General features: G+C 35.7%; 1 protein-coding gene and 1 pseudogene across 4 annotated transcripts in view; both read right to left on the bottom strand.

The window, feature by feature from the left end:
- Window positions 1–7,683: 7,683 nt before the first annotated feature.
- Window positions 7,684–14,651, bottom strand: LOC126722673 (protein SUPPRESSOR OF K(+) TRANSPORT GROWTH DEFECT 1-like; annotated as a pseudogene).
- A 3,989-nt stretch (window positions 14,652–18,640) lies between these two features.
- LOC126722672 (uncharacterized) overlaps window positions 18,641–19,536 on the bottom strand; it is a 34,172-nt gene continuing 33,276 nt past the window's right edge. For all 4 annotated transcript variants that reach the window (XM_050425826.1, XM_050425828.1, XM_050425827.1 and 1 more), the window contains one exon: window positions 18,641–19,492. In XM_050425826.1, coding sequence (XP_050281783.1) covers window positions 18,875–19,492 — 618 coding nt within the window. In that variant the 3' untranslated portion in view covers window positions 18,641–18,874. The remainder of the gene's footprint in view (window positions 19,493–19,536) is intronic.

Here is a 19,536-nt window from a genome sequence, read left to right on the forward strand (position 1 = left end):
AAAAAAAAAAAGGTTAGAAGAATGCAAATCCCAAATACATAAAACACACAATGTTCTTCCAAAGTCTAAACTTTTAAAAGGAAAAATTATTATGTTACCCTATTAAAAATAACCAAATCACAAGCATTAAATGTGTCCTTTATTACCTTCCCCAACCATAGATGACCCAACGTAGGTCAAAAAAGCAAGATAATGAAATGGGTCACAACTAGCATTAGACCCTAGTAATGTGAAACCTATGATACAATGACAATCTAACAATAAGAAATCAACACATTGTAAAAACTAAAAGAGATAAATAACACACATTACAATGTGGCACAAGGCATTGACTCCTAGTTCTTTGAATTATGACCCATTACTCATAATAAAGGGTACATGTTCATATGGAACAGAGTAAGCAGATGCTCACCAACATGGATTGAATTCCTAGAGTATAAACATAAACATAAATAAATAAATAAAAAATATTGTTGTACTCATAAACATATTTTTATTTTTACAAACACAAATCTTACAAAAGATATAAAAAAAAAAAATAATTAATTAATTAATTCTATCAGACTTCATTAGGATTTTTACAAATTAATTTATTGATTATATTATCATTTTAATATTTTCCACTAAACATCTATGATTTAATTTAGAAATGGAATTACAATCAAGCATATGGACATATTAAAAACAGTTAGGGTTAATTTTGTAGTTATCCTTTTAGCCCATTAATCTTGGCTAAATTAATCCCACTAAGGTTTGTTCAGTCATAGTTATCACTTATCACTTTCTTTTAGTTCTTATGGGTGGTTTTGTAATACAATAGAAGAACTTGAACCTCTAGGATTGGAAGTTTTTAGAAAATATATAAAGCTAGCAATTTGGGCTATTGGTCTTGTACTTCCTTAAGCCATGATTTCATCTCCCACTAAATCTATGATACACGTATTATCAACCAAAAATTTTGGAAAAAAAGCTTGGTCATCGGTAGAACAAAGCATAGAATGGCTGAACTAGCATTAAGCGGTTTCGGTTCTAAAACACAATTGGTGCTTCCCAAATGATCATGGAACCTGCTATTGCTTTCGAAGAGAGTGGAATGCCATTCATTTGGATCATTAGGACACCTATTGGTTTTGACATAAATGGTGAATTCAAAGCATACTTGTTACCAAAACGATTTGAAAACTGAAAAGGAAAAGCAAATGGGGCTTGCTAATGAATAAACTGGGCACCCTAGTTGGAAATTCTGTCACACAAAGCAATTGGAGCATTTCTTAGCCACTGCTGGGTGGAATTCAGTGATTGATAACCTAAGCTAGGGAGTGCCAATCATAGGTTAGCCATTGGCTAGAGAAAAGGCACATGGCGAATAATACCTCTTGATTTTTATTGCCATGAAATTAATTTGTCATCCTCATCTAGAATTTTGATAGGAAACAAAGTGACATATAACATAAGGTTCATTTAGAATAGCTCATTTTTCATGGCTTTGTCTTTCTTTAAAAAAAATAAAAAAGCAATGGTAAAAGTACAACTCTTCTTCCATCATACTTATTAATATACACTCCATACACATAGCGTTCGTTTGGAAACAGCTTATTTAGTTGAAACTGAATTTTTTTTGCTAAAAGTACTGTAGATAAAGTTAAAAGCTAGCTAAAATAGTACAGTAAGACCCATGAATAATACCAAAAAGTGCATTGGGACCCATGAATAGTAACAAAAATAAGCTAATTAGTAAAAAAAAACTACATTTTTCAGCTAATGCCAAACACAACCACAATGTCCATAATTTCATGCACAATGTCCACATTTTATTGATATCCACATAAGTGACAAAGTCAAGAATTTGTGTGTGGAGGGGGGGGGGGGGTGGTAAATAAAAAATGTGTGATAGTAAAGCTTGATTTTTTCTTCTTTTTGTTTATACCACTTTCTTATCAAGTGTGCATTTGGCTTCAGCTTAAAAAGCCAACTTATTTTACTATTCAATTTATTTTTGCTACTATTCATGAACTTCATTGCATTTTTTGGTACAATTCATAGATTCCACCGTACTATTTCATTTAACTTTTACTTTTATCTACAGTACTTTCAGCAAAAGTTTTCAATTTCAGCAAAATAAGTGGATCCCAAAACAAACCCCATATATTGTAGATTTGAAACCAAAATACTTTAAAAACAAATCAAGGTGCAAATGAAATATTTTGTAACTCAATATATGTATAATAAAAAATAGAGGTAATTACACTCCCCTCCTTTGAGGTGTTGGGAAATGACACTTCCCCTTAAACCTTAAGGGAGAAATGAAATTCCCTTTTTGACATCCATTTAATCAAACTCTATTAAATTAATGTTAACAATGTTGCGTATTAACATATCATTTGCTTAAAGGTAAGTTTCCAAAATTATCATCTATCTCAAATTAAAATCCACTAATTTAAATTTTTAATTGAAGAGTATTTTAAAATTAGTATGACTTTTTTCTTATTTTTTAGTTTGTCATTGGGCTGTGGAGAGATTTGCTGTTGCAAGTATTTTGGTGTTTGATAAACTTTGCATTATTATCAACAAATTTCTTTATGTTTTTACTAATAATGGTTAAACTTTGATAAAGAAAATTTCATAGAAATTTAGTATATTTACTAATATAAATAGAAAGGAGGGATTGTTATTTTCTTCAAACCTCAAGGGAAGGGAGTATAATTAGTTAATTACCCTTAAAAAAATTTCTTGAAAAAATAAAACAGTTATGAACTTAGTTGAAATCATTAAATAATGAGAGTTGCATTTACGGAACATAATTATGTCACTTGTTATAATTGATCCCGTTGATTCTTCCAATAATGGTTCTACCATCTAACTAATTGTTCCATTTTCGACTAGTGCTTTTAATTGCTTTTTTGTTTTATTATTATATTAAGATTACACTCCGATAATTATTTAATTGGTGTAACACTAACCAATGGAAGGATTAATTGGTTCACTCAAGGAGTACGTTTTCATTCATAATATACCAATTAAATATATATATATATATATATTTTTTTTTTTTTATCTCTGTTTCTTAAATTTTTTTTCTTGTTCTTATTGTTGTCCGTTATATAATTAACTCCACAATTGAGTACTATATGTGGATTATAAGAAAATTTCTACAAAACGTTTCAGAATAAAATTATATCGTGTATGCATCACGCTAAATATCAAATACTAATTACATAAAGCAACAAGCAATTTCTTCTGTAGTCAAGTAAGCTCAACTTGAAAACAAAGTAGATTTTTGTTTGAGGTGTGCAATGAAGTGCAGGACCTAGATTTCAGATTGAAGTTGCCTTTGGGACTATTCATTAGTATCATTATGTTAAGCTTTACGGTTTATTTATTTATATTTTATATTTTCAACTTTACCTTTCAAGACTATGCTAGGGGTGCTATCTGTGATAATATCTTCCAGATGTTGTTAAGGTTACAATGTGTTATTTGACATTTTTTTTTTCTCACATGGATTCATTATTGACATTACTTTTATTATACACGAATCACATGTCATGTTAATAGTTGTGAAAAAAAAAAAAAAAAAAAAAAATCTTACTTGTGGGGCTAGTGAATTCGCGGCCCAGGCCCATTCTACATGGGGGCCCAGGGGCTAGGGCCCAAGTCGAGGAGAGCCATTGCCGAGGACGACCTCCTGCTCGGCACCTCACGAAATGCCTGAAGAAAGGGGGAAACTGAATTCAGGGGCAGGGTAAGGAAAAAAGCTACCAACATCATAATACCAAGCCCTATATCTGACAAGTTCATACTCTAGACCATACCCTTTAACTTTCCCAGCGACCCCAAACCATACGGGGTATGGGTTGACAGGACAGGTCTGCACCCCAAAGAAAATGTGAGACTTACACGTGAACTTGAAGGAAGAAAAGAAACACGAGGATAAAAAGGAAGAACCCCCCAGAAGAAAAAGGGGGGGTCTCTCCCCTGGTAAAAAATGGAAAAAGGAAAAGATATAAGGGTCTTAGGACAGCGTCCGAGGACTGGAGTCCCACAACCCGTACCAATGGAGGGCTTAGCTAGTCAAGCCAGGCCCGCCCATATAAGAATTTCCATAGACGCCACGATGAAACCTTTCCCTTGTGCCCAAGGTCATGCCTTTCAAGCCCACTCTCTACAAATCATATTGTTGGGGGCCCTTTGCATAACAGCCCAACGCCACTCTTGGGCTGTTAAACAAATCGTGTCCCTACAATTGGCGCTGTCTGTGGGAAAGGCTTGCGCGTTGGCTCAGGCGGCGGTGGAGTTGAGCCTTTGTCAAGCAAGGGTCTATGAGGGTGCCTTCTTTACCAGCGACATGTTGTTGTTGTTCCAACATAAGCTCCCACTAGGAGCTATGCCTGGCAGTGCCAAGGGCACAGGCAGTTCTAGAGGCTTCCAACATCAAGCTAACCCCTCCTCACCTGGGTCAAGGGGCTAACCTTTGGAAATTAAATCAATAACTACTTACAAGAAAAAATACGAGTTTTGAACAGAACCAAGGCCTTGCATGGTCCTCGGACTCAAGCCTCTGGGGAAACCAACTACTTACAAGAAAAAATACGAGTTTTGGACAGAACCAAGGCCTTGCATGGTCCTCGGACTCAAGCCTTTGGGGAAACCAACTACTTAAAAGAAAAAATACGAGTTTTGGACAGAACCAAGGCCTTGTATGGTCCTCGGACTCAAGCCTCTGGGGAAACCGACTACTTACAAAAAAAAAAATACGAGTTTTGGACAGAACCAAGGCCTTGCATGGTCCTCAGACTCAAGCCTCTAGGGAAACCAACTACTTAAAAGAAAAACTACGTTACATGGACCTTAAAATCTGTCCGAGGATAGCTCCCTATTAACAATTGGGTTAATCCCTAAACTGCATGGATTCCCAAGTCTGCTCTCGGATTCTCAGCACCAAAGGGATTGATGCAATATAGAGCAACATGTTACCAAAAACACAATCGAAGTCCCTCACTGCTCGGCCATCCTCTCGGATGAATTATTTAGAGTTTATCATTCTCGGACGGTCTCTTCGCACGTATTACGGACATTCAGCTGTTATCTCGGTTAGTTTCCTGGATTTAATTTACTGTGAATTATCGTTATTATGCCTGGTAATGTCGGTAAATTAGAATTAGTCGGATTATGTTTCAAGGTTTCCTGCTCTAAGTATCATCGAAGAAAAGCGCACATAGAGCACACCCATTCACAAAGTAGTTGTTGCAAAAAAAAAAAAAAAAAGAGAAAAATATTCAAAGCAAGTAAATAAATTCCACTTTTATTAAGACAAATAAATAGTACAACGTACAATGAAAAGCTGGAATAAACTTATATTAAAGCTAACTACATAAGCGAAAAGAAAGGTACAAGAGAGTAAAGAAAAAGCCGAGGAAGTAATACAGAGGAGAGGTTGGCTGCTATTCCAAGACGTTGTTCAAGGAAAACCATTCCTCAGCACTCTTACATGCCTATAACTCAGGCAGCCAAAGAACCCAACATGGGGCCTGCACCGTTGAAGAAAAGGCGTAGAGAGCCCGACTTCGGGCTAACGGAGATGAAGAAGAGGTGCAGAGAACCCAACTTGAGGCCAGTACCGTTGAAGAAAAGGTGCAGGGAGCCGGAAGTTGATGGGCCTTCACGTAACCACGTCTGCGATAAAGCAGACGACACTGATGGCGGAAAACTTTACTTCTGATGCACCAAGAATCTGGTGCGACTAGTACCTGTTTCGGATTTTGACTAAAAAAAGGAGAAACACCATTTCCCCCTTTGTCAAGACGGAATATTTTCTTAAATCTGTGCCTCCCTTGCCCAGACCATGCTACCTTGAGCCTCGGAAGGACCCGGCGCCTTTGTGGCGGATGGAGTTCCTTCACCCCAATCCACGCTTCAAACATATTATACTAAGGGTGGATAACACCGGATATGGAAGCTGTGATTATGGCTGAAGGATTATGGTTTGGGAGGAAACTGAAGGATTTATGTGTGAGTGGAGCAACCTCCTATCCAATTTATTTAAAAGACAAGGAGGTGACATTTAAGTCACGCAGAGTTCCAAGGAACGCTACAGACAAAATGGTTTCGGCTCAATTCCCAACGCCACCTGCAACCATAAGATTAAAGGATTCTCGTGAAGGCGCATCTCGAACATTGGAACGTCAAAAGGCACCGCGTGACTAAAGACTAAAGGAATGCCTCTTAATCCGGTGCATCTCCTATGCAAATGGAAAAGCCCAAACATCAAAAAGTACATAATCTGAGTGAGTCGTGATGTGGGCCCAGTATTATCAAAATCCTCATCCCCAACTAAAAGTCGGGCAGCAGGATTTTGAGGGGCTATTGTGGGGCTAGTGAATTCGCGACTCAGGCCCATTCTACATGGGGGCCCAGGGGCTAGGGCCCAAGCCGAGGAGAGCCATTGCCGAGGACGACCTCCTGCTCGGCACCTCACGAAATGCCTGAAGAAAGGGGGAAACTGAGTTCAGGGGCAGGGTAAGGGAAAAAGTTACCAACATCATAATACCAAGCCCTGTATCTGATAAGTCCATACTCTAGACCATACCCTTTAACTTTCCCAGCGACCCCAAACCATACGGGGTATGGGTTGACAGGACAGGTCTGCACCCCAAAGAAAATGTGAGACTTACACGTGAACTTGAAGGAAGAAAAGAAACACGAGGATAAAAAGGAAGAACCCCCCAGAAGAAAAAGGGGGGGGTCTCTCCCCTGGTAAAAAATGGAAAAAGGAAAAGATATAAGGGTCTTAGGACAGTGTCCGAGGACTGGAGTCCCACAACCCGTACCAATGGAGGGCTTAGCTAGTCAAGCCAGGCCCGCCCATATAAGAATTTCCATAGACGCCACAATGAAACCTTTCCCCTGTGCCCAAGGTCATGCCTTTCAAGCCCACTCTCTACAAATCATATTGTTGGGGGCCCTTTGCATAACAGCCCAACGTCACTTTTGGGCCGTTAAACAAATCGTGTCCCTACATTACTAATTTTAATTTTAAGCATTTGATCTTTTGCTGGAAAGAAAAATATTTATATTGACTGGAAAAATATTTTTAAATGTATATAATTTATCATTATGTAATAGAATGTTGCAATAATCCATTCGCCACAAAAGTTGTAGTCTATAGCCAATAGCCCAGAGTTCAGCCTGAATACTGAAAGTAAGTTCTAAGTAGAGAAGGAAAAACACTTTATCCAATTACCATTTTTGTCCCAGATAAGCTCACCTGGATCATGTCCAGGGGAGCCTTTAGCTACTACCATTTGTACTTTATTTTACAAAGGTTCGCAGAGGTGAACTCCATGACTCCAGAACACCTTCCTTCTCACCCTCCATTCCAAACATAAGAGTTTTATCCTTAGGTTACCTTGCTTTTAATGGCAGTGCCCTGGGGCATAATCAATAAGATAGTATCACAGTAGTTCTTTCATAATACTGTAAATTTATTTAGCTGTCATCATTTGCTAATTTTCATTAACGATATCATTTAGCAACTTGTTTTCTATGTCTATTTAGATGTTCATCGTTGGTTAATTACAAATTTGGTACCAGCAGCAGCTAGGATATTGTTTCGAATGAACATCTAGTGGCAAACTGGTAGTAGATCACAACCAGATGGGAAAAAAATGGTAAGATTATCAATCATTATTGATTATGGAAACTATCACCAGTAACACTGTACATCAATTAAGGTTGAAGCAATATGGCACGGTGTTCTCTTAACAAGATGCTGAACTTTCTATTACAAGCTATATTGATGACTATATATACGCATTTCATTTACCTATAGTACTAGTGGTTTTACCTGTACAAATGGTTAATCAGTCCTTGTGTTCAAACACAAGCAATCAGCCTTCTTCCCCAAACTCCTACGTGAATCTCTCATGCACCTCAAGATCAGCTTTACTTACAGTTGGCTTCTGTCTTGCAAGTGCTTTATCAAAATCTGCTCGTCATACATTCCCAGAGCCAGTTACTTTCAAGTCATTATATAAATTAAAAGAAGAGGATGAATGAGGCTAGAAAAGAAATACCACAAATTGACCTTCCTCCAAAGAATTGTGTAATTTTGATGGAAGAGAAAATCATCATTGAATGTGCATTAATGAAATTGAATGAGGCTCATAAGATAGAGGCATGCACTTTTTAAATCTCTCCCCCACCCCCATCCCCCCTTCTCTTTTCCACTTTTTTCTTCAATCCTACTTTTCCGAAATTGACTAACTACGTAAGTTAAAGCATAGAATAAGTCTTTAATAATTCTATTAGGTAAGTTATTGATACCTAGCACTAAACATGATTATAGTGATAATTTTGGCAATGATTTCTGGTCTAGAGCTTTATGCAGTGTCCATTAATAATAATAATAAATAAAACAGTTTCCTACCCAATACTTACCTTTGAAGCTAGGCCTTGTGCATCAAGTTCCTGCAAGGTAACCTGAACAGCTCCTCGTTCAGTAGGTTCGCAAGGGACCCACATTTCACTAGAGTTCTTTTTGAAGAATTTCGCATCACGGGTTTGACAAACAGGTTCAAATCGAACGTCTTTAACCTATCAAAAGACAGGAGGTAGCTAACAGCTTTCAGCCATATAATCACTCAAAAGGGATGCCAGAAACTAATGTAAACTGGACACTTACACAAACAGCTGTCTGAACTAGAAAATCCTTCTGTTTTGTGAGCTAAATGCTCAAAACCACTTTTAGTTAAGTTATGAGGAGTGTCTCCAAGATGGACCAGATTAAATACAAAACCTGTTGAGGATATTAAACAAATCATAAGCTCCAAAAGAATCAATTACTATGGCTCTACCAAAACCACAGTACCTTAAACATGTGCTGCCTTGCCTTCAAATCTGGGAGAGGGATGTAAATTCGCTAATCGAAACGCCTACGGATGGCCTGTATTTAATTTTCCTTAGTCTCAACCCCAAAGCAATGAAGGTCATAAAACTCTTTTTAGCTATAACTTAGGTCCGATGGATCAGAGTTTTCTTACCTGATCCAAAGCATATGGAGTATTCGTGGCGGCAAGAACTAGAACTTTCTGATCATCGCTGCCTACACCCTGAAATGTGTTAAAGAAAATTTCCATTTGAAGATTAACAGTAGAAAACCAAAGGCAACAATCACTGTTTAATGTAGTTAAGAACTAATGCAGGTTAAAGATAATGGTAGTAGGGAATAAGACGAAAGAGATGTGGGCTTAAGATGATGCACCAAGAATGCAAGAACATAGAGTAGGAAGGGATCTATGTCTTCAATCCAGGTCAGACTATACACTCTAGACTCACCTATCGAGAGTTCAAATTGGAGAATTATCTGGTGGTAGGAGTTTGATCACTAGCCATTGCAACAGTTTGCATATTTCACTACCATAAGATGGATTAGTGTGAAAACAGGGAAGAGATCCTATGGCCAGAATTTGAGTGAGCATGAGGAAAATGTGAAATGGAACCTGCTTTTCATATGGGCCATGGCCTAAAAAACTCGGCAATAACTAGGAGAATGCTTGATAGTCAACTGACACAGGTACAGCCTGCCTTTGTAACAAAATTAACTACATCCCAATAAGGCCCATGCACCAATCTATAAGTAGAAGAAAAATGCAGACAGATAGGGAAACTTTATATGACTTCTACAATCTTTCCCTAAAGTAACAGACAGATAGCTTAGCAACTGAAAGTCTGAAACAATAACTGGACCACTTATGGAAAGTAAAAGAGAGAAAGAAAATGCAGGACAAAAAACAATTGATGATAGGGAAACTTTTAAATATTGCATATCACCTCCTAAAGTATAAGGATGACAGTTGTATTAGTATAAGATAAGCTTGGAACAAAGCTCTTATCCACTTCCAGTGAACACAAAATACCTGCATCTGTACAAGAAGTTCTGTTTTGATACGTCGAGATGCTTCACTCTCATTGCCTTCGCCTCGCTGGCCACATAAGGAACCAATTTCGTCAATGAAAATAATGGAAGGAGCATTATCACGAGCCATTTGGAAAAGATTTGAGACTAGCTTTTCGCTTTCACCCATCCATTTTGAAACAAGGTCTGATGACGAAACACTGTGTATTGACAATATCTAGCACTCATCATGTGTTGGCAACATTTCATTAATATCAACTGGAAGTGTAAATCATACATGCATTTGGAAATTCAAATTCACTTAAATGACGTGACAATTACAATAAAAATCAAGCGAAGTAGTCAACCCAGCCATATAAGACGTAGACGAAAAAAACTATATAATAAAAATTTATTAAGAACCACAACCACACTGAAACTCAAATATCTTAAGTTAGGTATAAGCAAGAATTTTTGATCCATTAAATCCACATTTCATAATTTTTTTTTCTGTCACCTCACTTAGTGGACATCAGTATCCCGACTTGTTGCCTTTTAACAATGTTCTTATGATACTATTTGACAAACAGGAGAAGTCACGGCTGACAGTACAATGAGGTAATTGGCATTGATTGCAAACTTCTTTGCTGCCTTTCTACCAAGTCATTAAAAGACTGAGAAAAAGGAACAAAATATGAAAGAGAGCATCCTCATATGCTTACATTCACTCTCCAAGGTATAAATTACACATTCTTGCGTGGTTTGTGTGCATCTTGCAAGTTTTAGTGGAGATCGCATCATGGTCCACTAACAAATTTCTTCAAAATCTTCCATTCTAATACGCTCATTTGGAACAGAAGTTCAAATTTCCTGCTTTACAAATAAGCCTAACCAAGCCCCTTTTAACTATAATTCACTAATGAAAGCATGGAAAACAAGGATCATCACTAAGATATGGGCATTAGTGCACAAAGGAAACATATCAACAGAAAATGGATGAGAATAAGAATGACATGTTGACCATGCACAAATGAAACCTAACCAAGTTTGTAGGCTTCTTGCATTTTATTTTATTCATAAATAACATTTCTTGTCAAATTTCTTTGCAAGAGAAATGAAATCTCCGAGCTTGATGCATTTCCTTCATTGTTGTTGTTGTTGTTGTTGTTTTTTTTTTTTTTTTTTTTTTCCACCCCTCATAGAAGTCCAAATGGAAAAATGGGAACTAGTGTAGAAATTCAACAATAAAATGGTTGATCAGCTGCTAGGGATAAAAGGTTTATATCCTCCTAGGAAGCAACAATATTACAATACTTGCATGGTCATATTTCTAAGTAATATAGCAATCTCTCATATAATCTAAACATTTAGACTAAGTTACCTAGAAAATTGATCATACTAGAACACAGAAGATGTATGGGAACACATTACATGACCTACCCCAGAACATGGAATGATGACACTTATACTCAACACACATGTTTCATTAGAAGTTAAAATATGACAAGGCTGTCCTCAAGTTAAACCCTTATAATTTTTAGCATGGTTCTCTCTAGAAACTCTATAATGCATATAAGATTTTCGTATTACTTAAACTATCCTCTTTCAAAAAGAAAAGGGAGAAAAAAAGGAGGAAACTTTTGGATTGTGAAAATTTGCATATAGAACAAAGGTGTACCACATTTTAGATTATCCTGGATTGTAGTGAGCAAGTGTAGTAGACTAGTAGTGTATTATGGTAATCTTTCATCAATAAGAAACCTATATATCCAGCATCCTCTCAATACCATCAAAATTTAAAATCTAGACTTATAGTTTGGTAAACAAAAAAAGATATTCTGTCATTCATAGCATTTGAATGAGCATATTGGAGTTTTCCTAAACTATTTCATAGTAATTAAGGTGAACTCATTTATTATTGTAAAATAAACTAATGACTACACCATTTAAAGGAATATATTCGTGTATCCAAATGTAATCTAACATAATGGAAGGATATCATTTTCTTGGAAATCTAAAGGCTTCCAATTAACTAGTGCGGATCTTGCTACTCTCTTGTAAAGTCATCATGAATATTTGCCTGTCAAGGGCCATAAAACCAGGTACCTTTTCAGTTGTTCTACTTCCAAACATTCATCGCTTACATCTCAGTGCATTGCACAATTTAAACCATGAAACTGATATTGTAAAATATTATCAAAAAATAAGCATAAGAGGTCAAATGGTTCTTAGATATATATATATATATATATAAAAAGTTATGTGGCAAAACTCAAAGAAGGAGAAGAAGAACTAAGATCGATGATCACATAGATTTCAAATATACAACTCACAATTAAGTGTCATTGGCAACAAGTATAGCCTTAGTTCTAAAATCTGCTATTGTAGTTCAATAACTTGCCATCTATAGTTGTTTATCTGCTATTTTAGTCTAGTCACTTGCTATGTATTGGTCAAATTTTTACCTAAAGAAAGTTGAATCTGCTTCTGTTGCCACTGCCTTTGCCAAATAGGACTTCCCAGTTCCAGGTGGACCATATAATAGAAAAGCCCTCCACGGTTTTCTCTTCCCTGAAAAAGAAATCAAATGATTCTTTTATCATCAAGATGTACCATATGTGACATGATATTTATATTAGTTGCTCAAGAAGGAAATACTGCAGAAAATGGCCTAGAAGTAGATTGCTAGTTCATGAATCTTCCAGATTTAAGCATTAAATGATAATGTCTCTTTGACTCTTCTTAATGTAGACAGTTCAAATCCCACTGTTTATTAGGAATGGAAAATCAAGTTCTTGATGCAAATTATGTTTAGAAAGTCTTCAGCATCCATACATTGGCACGTATGACAAATAGTAAATGTGCCAAATAGCATTTTGCTTTTTATTAATACCAAGTAGAATGTTTATCCTTCATTGCCATAAATTCTACTGTCAAGCAGACAGCTATAATCATTTTTTAATTCACAGCCAGGTGCAAGGGATGGTCTGAATCTGAGCTCATGGCTAAGTAGTGTGCCTCACATATTGAAGCAATGTAAACCCCTCAAACTTTAGAAAGATACTTGATATGAAAAAAGGTTTTCAAATGGGTCTTAAAACTTATTGTAGTTGATATTATTACTTGATATGTATCTTTACAATTGGAAGATCAATTGGAAGATACACCATCCAAAATCTAAAAGATCAGTGAAGCAATGGCAACAATAACTCTTAAAATATCCTTTCTACCTTCTCTAAACTCAACTGATTCTTTCATGTTCAGAATTAGGCTGATACACTGGGCCATCAAAGGCCAATATTTGAGCCTTTTTGAATTCAACTGACAGAACATAAACCCAATTAACTATAAGAATTTTGCTTTGTTGTTTGACATGAGCTGTTTATTGTACAAGTCTAAAACATGTCTTCTCCATACATATTTTCAGTTGTTTCTGGTGGGATTTATTTGTACAGTTTCCATTGCAAAAGCAGAGCTTGAAAGTTAGAAATTCTGAGTAATACAATTGGAGCATACAATCTCCGCAACTGATAAACTTGAATTTATGGTACCAGTGGCATATTTTTGGATATTCATAAGTTATCAAGTGTCACCATAAACCAAATCAAGCTTATTCACATTGAAAGCATGCCAAGATTCAGCAAGAAAACTAAAAGAAAATAACCCAAAACTTAAAAATAATGATTGAGGAACTAACCAGTAAAAAATTGGGGAAACTTCACAGGCAGTATTACAGTCTCTTGCAATGCCTGTTTGGCACTCTCAAGCCCAGCCACGTCACTCCACTTCATGTTTGGTTTCTCCCTGATTATCACAGAATCAAGGCCAGCCCTAAGCTTTGCTTGCTCCGGATCCTCTGCATCTTTCCCCATTCCTCCCTTCGACTTTGTCTTTGGTTGGCTAGCAATTGTTGCATCACCACTGGGTGCAGGCCCACTTCCCCCATTATCGAGAATGGTCCTTATCTCCTCTGCCCTCTTTAAATATTCCATACATTTCTGAGTAATCACTTCCTTAATCTTCGTATTCTTCTCATACTTCAAATGGGTCCTAAAGTACTCTAATGCATTCATATAGAGTGGAAATGCTTTGCTATAGTTTTCGGCATCATCCTCCTGAACTGCCTGCTTCACATACTCTATTGCGTGCTCCTTAAAATTGCTATACATCTTTTACTTACAATAAATGCATAGAAATCAAAGCCACAAAAAATAACACTCAAACTAGTTTCAAACCACCACTCCTTCCCCCTAGAACCCAAAATCCAATACTAAGTTCGACACTTCAATGATTTCTTTTTGGTAATGATATTATACACACTCAAACTACTCTATCACAATTCTTAAACTTGAATTCTCAGATAAGAAACTTATCCACACCCTTAGAACTTGTAACCAAAAACCCAATACTCAGTAACGCCTCAGATTTTCTATTAAGATTTCTGATGCTTCAAAATATAACCAAACTTGAAAGTAAAATGAAATAAACCATTCAACTTGAAATCAACCAAAAATAAAATAAAATAAAATAGCCCAGTACTCAAATTTCATTGCATCATATATTTATGATAAGCCATTTACAATTCAAGATTTTATATATATAAAATAAAAAAAATAAAAAGTAAATTTGCAATCAAACCCTGAAATCTGGTTCAAAAAGTACAGAAATGAAAAACCCAATTCTCAGAATTTGTTTCTATGATGATAGTGATACTGTTCAAGAAGCCATAACAGGTAAGCTTCACAGGTCGGAATAGAAGATTCTGAATAGAAAATTTCGGTTACAAACCTGAAATCCAAGCTTTATTTTCTCTCTGGTGCTTTGCGCTTTGATAATGAGAATGAAATTTTGGAAACAAAGAGAGAACAAAGCAATAGGTGCAATTCAAGTCCGGTCTTCTTCACATGAAGAGACAGAGCCTTTAATTGTAGAAATTGCACAACTTGATCAAAATACGTCGGCTCTCAAGTCTTTTCACCTTTTTATTTATTTATTAATTATTTATAGGAAGTAATTTCACGTTTTAATTACAAATGATTGGAAAAGTTTTAATTTTAGACACCTTTTTAAGTTTTAACTAATTTTAGTCACTTCCATTAAAAAAAAAAAAAAAACTAATTTTAGTCACTTTGATTCTTAAAAAAATAAAAATAAAAAATAAATTAGAGTAGTATTTTAATTTCTTTTATATCTTTATTATTTTATAATTGAAGTAGTCTTTTAATATGTATTTCTTTAGAGACATTGACGAAAGTGGCATTTTTCAAGTATGAAAATGATTTTTTTTTTTTTTTTTGAGAATCAACATCACAAACTTTATTAACTGCGGCTATGAAAATCAGCCTGAAGTATGTCTGCAATCTCTGGTGGTACATCTTCCATCCAGACTTGTAATGAAGAAAAGGAAATTGCTCGTCTCGCAAGCGAGTGAGCTACAGTATTACGATGCCTCCTTACATGAGAATAAGAAATAATGGAGAAATAAGAGGCTAAGTACTGTATATCATTTACAATATGACCAAATTGGGAGAGACTGTGAGAGTTTGTGGTTAGAACATTCATAAGGATCTGTGAGTCACCCTTTAAAACTCCCTTATTGAGACCAATTTCCAAAGCCAACTCCATTGCACGCCTTGTGACATAGACATCATCACTTGCCCCTCGTTGTCTCGAATTATCACCCCTATTCCAGCATAATTCTCTACCTTGAAGAGTGCCCCATCGAAATTTATTTTGTATTGCTGCTGCTCTGGTGGCTGCCACTAAGTTGGAGGTTTTCCCACGGGTTCCACCATGGAAGTATTATGCAGTGAAAATTCCCTCAATTTGCTGCGAGCTTGCTACATGAGTTGTGTGAGAGTTTCATAGCTCTTACCCACCCGCAATTCATTTTGTCTCTTCCATAGAGCCCACACCACCATAGCAAACAACTCCAAGTCCTTGTTCTTTGCCAGAATGCATCTTATGAGATTGAAAAAATTAGTTGTTTGCCATAGATTGTGCTAATTCCATGCTAGTATCGAGAGCCAAATCAGAGTAGTCGTCGTTGATAAAGATAGAGGGCATGGAGGACATCTTTGTGCTGCGATTGGCAATGATCATAGTAGTCGTCATTGATAATCTTTCTTCTCACTAAGTTTTGCTTTGTGGGGAGAGAATTTTTTGCAACTTGCCATATCAGATTTCTCACTTTGCTTGGTACCTTGAGACTCCATATCCCTTGCCATAGTGGTTTGAGCAACAGAGTGTCAAACTGTCCAGGTTGTTGATTCTGGTTCTCTGTTTGCAGAAAACGATAGCCAGTCTTGACTGTGTAAGCACCAGTAGCACTGTGAGACCAGATTAGCTCATCGAGCTGTGCTGTAATGCAGAGGGTTATGCTTTTCACCAATGCTACCTCAAATTCCATCAGTGTTTCGTCTATCAAATCTATCCTCTAACATCTTCTGACTTCATCAATTAAGCTATGAACCTTAGCTTCAACAAACCCTCCTATTTGTGGAGATAAAATCATTGGTGAGTGCCATTGGGGCAGCCACCTATCTCCCCAAATATTGACAGACTTCCCATCCCCAATTCTCCATATTGCTCCACACTTAATAATATCTCTGCCTAGATTTATCATGGAGGAGTTGCCAAGTTTGTTTGGCGAGCAATGCATCATTGAAGCGTGATAAATCCTTGAAGCCCATCCCTTCTTGCTCCTTTGGCTTACATAGCTCTTCCCACCTTACCCAATGCACCTTTCGACTATCTCCCCGTTGCCCCCAAAAGAATCTTTGAATGAGATCTTCAATGTCATGGCAAAGACCAACCGGTAATTTAAAACATGACATAGTATATGTAAGGAGTGCTTGAGCCACCGCTTTAATCAAAATTTCTCTCCTAGCTTGTGATTGGATCTTGCCTTCCCATCCTTGAAGCTTCTTCCACACTCTTTGCTTGATATTGTCAAAACTTCCCTTCTTTTTTCGGCCTATGAAACTTGGTAATCCCAAGTACTTCTCATATTGTTTGACCATGGGTACTCCAAGAGCCTCTTGTATTGAAGCTTGCATCTATTGGGAGGTAGATTTGCTGAAAAATAGAGTTGTTTTGTCTCTATTTATTTGTTGTCCAGATGCTCGTTCATAAGTGGCTAGGATCTCCAAGAGCTTCTTACACTCATTTATTTTTGCCTTGCAAAAAATAAGGTTGTCATCTGCAAAAAGAAGGTGTGTTAGTTTTGGTGCACTTCGACAAATAGAAACACCCCTTATGTCTCCATTCTCCTTTGCTTTTCTCAATAATCCATGGAAGCCCTTTGCGCATAATAGGAATAAGTATGGAGAAAGTGGATCCCCATGGAAGCCCTTCATGCATAATAGGAATATATATATATATATATATATATGTGTGTGTGTGTGTGTGTGTGTATGTGTGTGTGTGTATTAGGAATAAAAATAAAACATGTACCATATTTCAAGAGTGGAATTTTTTTCTAATAAAAAAAAATTGTAAAAAAAATAATTTTATTTTCAAAATATTTTAGTTTTATGCTTTGCTTATGTGATTTTTATTCCTAAAATATTTTAGTGCTCAAGTCAGTCCTTTTGTTTCTTTTCCATTATTTTGCTTGCTTACGAAATTTGATCCTGCAATCTCTTTCTCAAATCTAAGAGAGAGAAAGAGTGATTTTTGTAGGACATCAAAATTTTCTCTATTTGTTTGTGTTCTCAACCAATTATTAATTGTTTTATTTTTATTATTAATTGTTTTATGTTTATGTTTTGTTGCAAATCGAAGATTATTGTGGCTTATGATTATCATCGTGTTCATGTTTTTCCTTTTTAAGAGGTTTTTTTCTGCATATTATTTTTGTTGGTATTGATTGGAGAATTGTATTTTGGACCAAGTTTTAGGATAGACGTTTGCAAATTTGACAAATATGTTTGGGATATAGGGTCATTTTATGTGTTGTTAAACAGGAAAAATTCATTGTGAAGGCTAAAAAAATTGTGGTATCCAAGTATAATACATGAAAATTTTTTGGCCACATTTCACCCAACCGTTTGTGGTCAAAACTCAAAACTAATTAAAAAAGAGGTTATTGCCACTCCATTAGTCACATAAACAAGCAAGAATGGGAAGGGAACGAAAAGATTAATTAGGTATGTCTTACATTTTTTTTGTCATAAAAAACAGTTATGTCTTAGTTATATATATATATATATATATATATATATATTATGAGGATTATAAGAAAAAAAAAACTATTTAAATTTCATGGATTACTTTCTCAAAAAAAAATTCATGGATTAAAATAGAATATGAATCAAAATTTAGAGACTACATGTGTATTTTTGCATTAAAAAAAAAAAAAAAAAAAAAAAAAAAAAAAAAAAAGGGCCATATTGGGCCCCCATGACCATTAGTCACAAGCAATCCATATAAAGAAATGGGAATGGAGGGACTAACTTGGTATATATTTTAAATGGGAATCTAGACTAAATATTAGGGACTGAACATATATTTTTGACTTAAAAATTTTACTTTCTTGGATTATTATATTAAGGCAAATTGCTGAATGTCACCACAACTAATTCAGACATGAATTAATATAGTATCGAATAGTTTGTCGGTTTGTCCTTTATATTATCTATTAGTTTCTTATAAGCCATGGATGGATATCGAATTACTGATACTTTTGTATTTTAATTGGTCTTCTTTTGCTTCAAGGGTAAAGATCTATATTCAACTCGAAAATCATGATTCAAGAGACTTACTGGATTAGGAAATATACTATTCTTGGTCAAAATAAATAAATAAATTAGAAAACGAATATAGATAATATAAAGAGAGAAAATACATAATGGAGTTCTGATTTATTTGATTTATGATAAAAAGGTCTAAAAAGGAAAATACACACAATATGCATCACAAGAGGAAAGTTCTTCAGTTATCCTTCAAAGCAAAGTAAAAATAATCATTTTTGGCATCACCCTATACCAGAGGAAAGTTCTTTTCTTTCCTGTCTACGATCCTTGATCCATAAGTTAACTTGATCATGTCAATGAGAAGGCGCAATTGCATCCATGCAAATAGTGCGACTGGAACACTAGCAAGGCAAATGACAGGAATGATCACTGATGATTTTCCTTTTAGAATAATAGAAAGGGAAGCACAAAAGGTTATCATCATGGTTGCTATGGAGATGATAAGGGTGGAAATGCCTATCATCATCTTTTTGGGTAAAGATTGATGGAAATCTTCATCTTTATAACTTGATGATGATGTGACGCAGAGAAACGTCAACAATGAAATTGAGGCAAAAAGTAGAGACAGCGCATCAGATATTATAAAGAGCATAAACACCTTCACATTTAAGAACATTGGCAAGCCTAATTCTTGTTTATTGCCACCTGGTACGGTAATTGCTGCTGCAAACATAATGGTAACAATTAGAGCTCCTACCACTGTACAAGAATTTGCTACTCCCTTCATCCAATTTTCTCCTTCTTTCATCAATTCTTTATGGCTCTCAATAAACAATTGTCTAGGTGTTTGATCATTTTTGTTTCTACGTTCTAATGTGGAAGGATGGACAACTCTCTCCACCTCCTGCATTTATTATAACAAACCTCATAAAAGACTATATTTTAAGA

Source organism: Quercus robur, chromosome 4, assembly GCF_932294415.1.
Source record: "Quercus robur chromosome 4, dhQueRobu3.1, whole genome shotgun sequence".
Lineage (NCBI taxonomy): Eukaryota > Viridiplantae > Streptophyta > Magnoliopsida > Fagales > Fagaceae > Quercus > Quercus robur.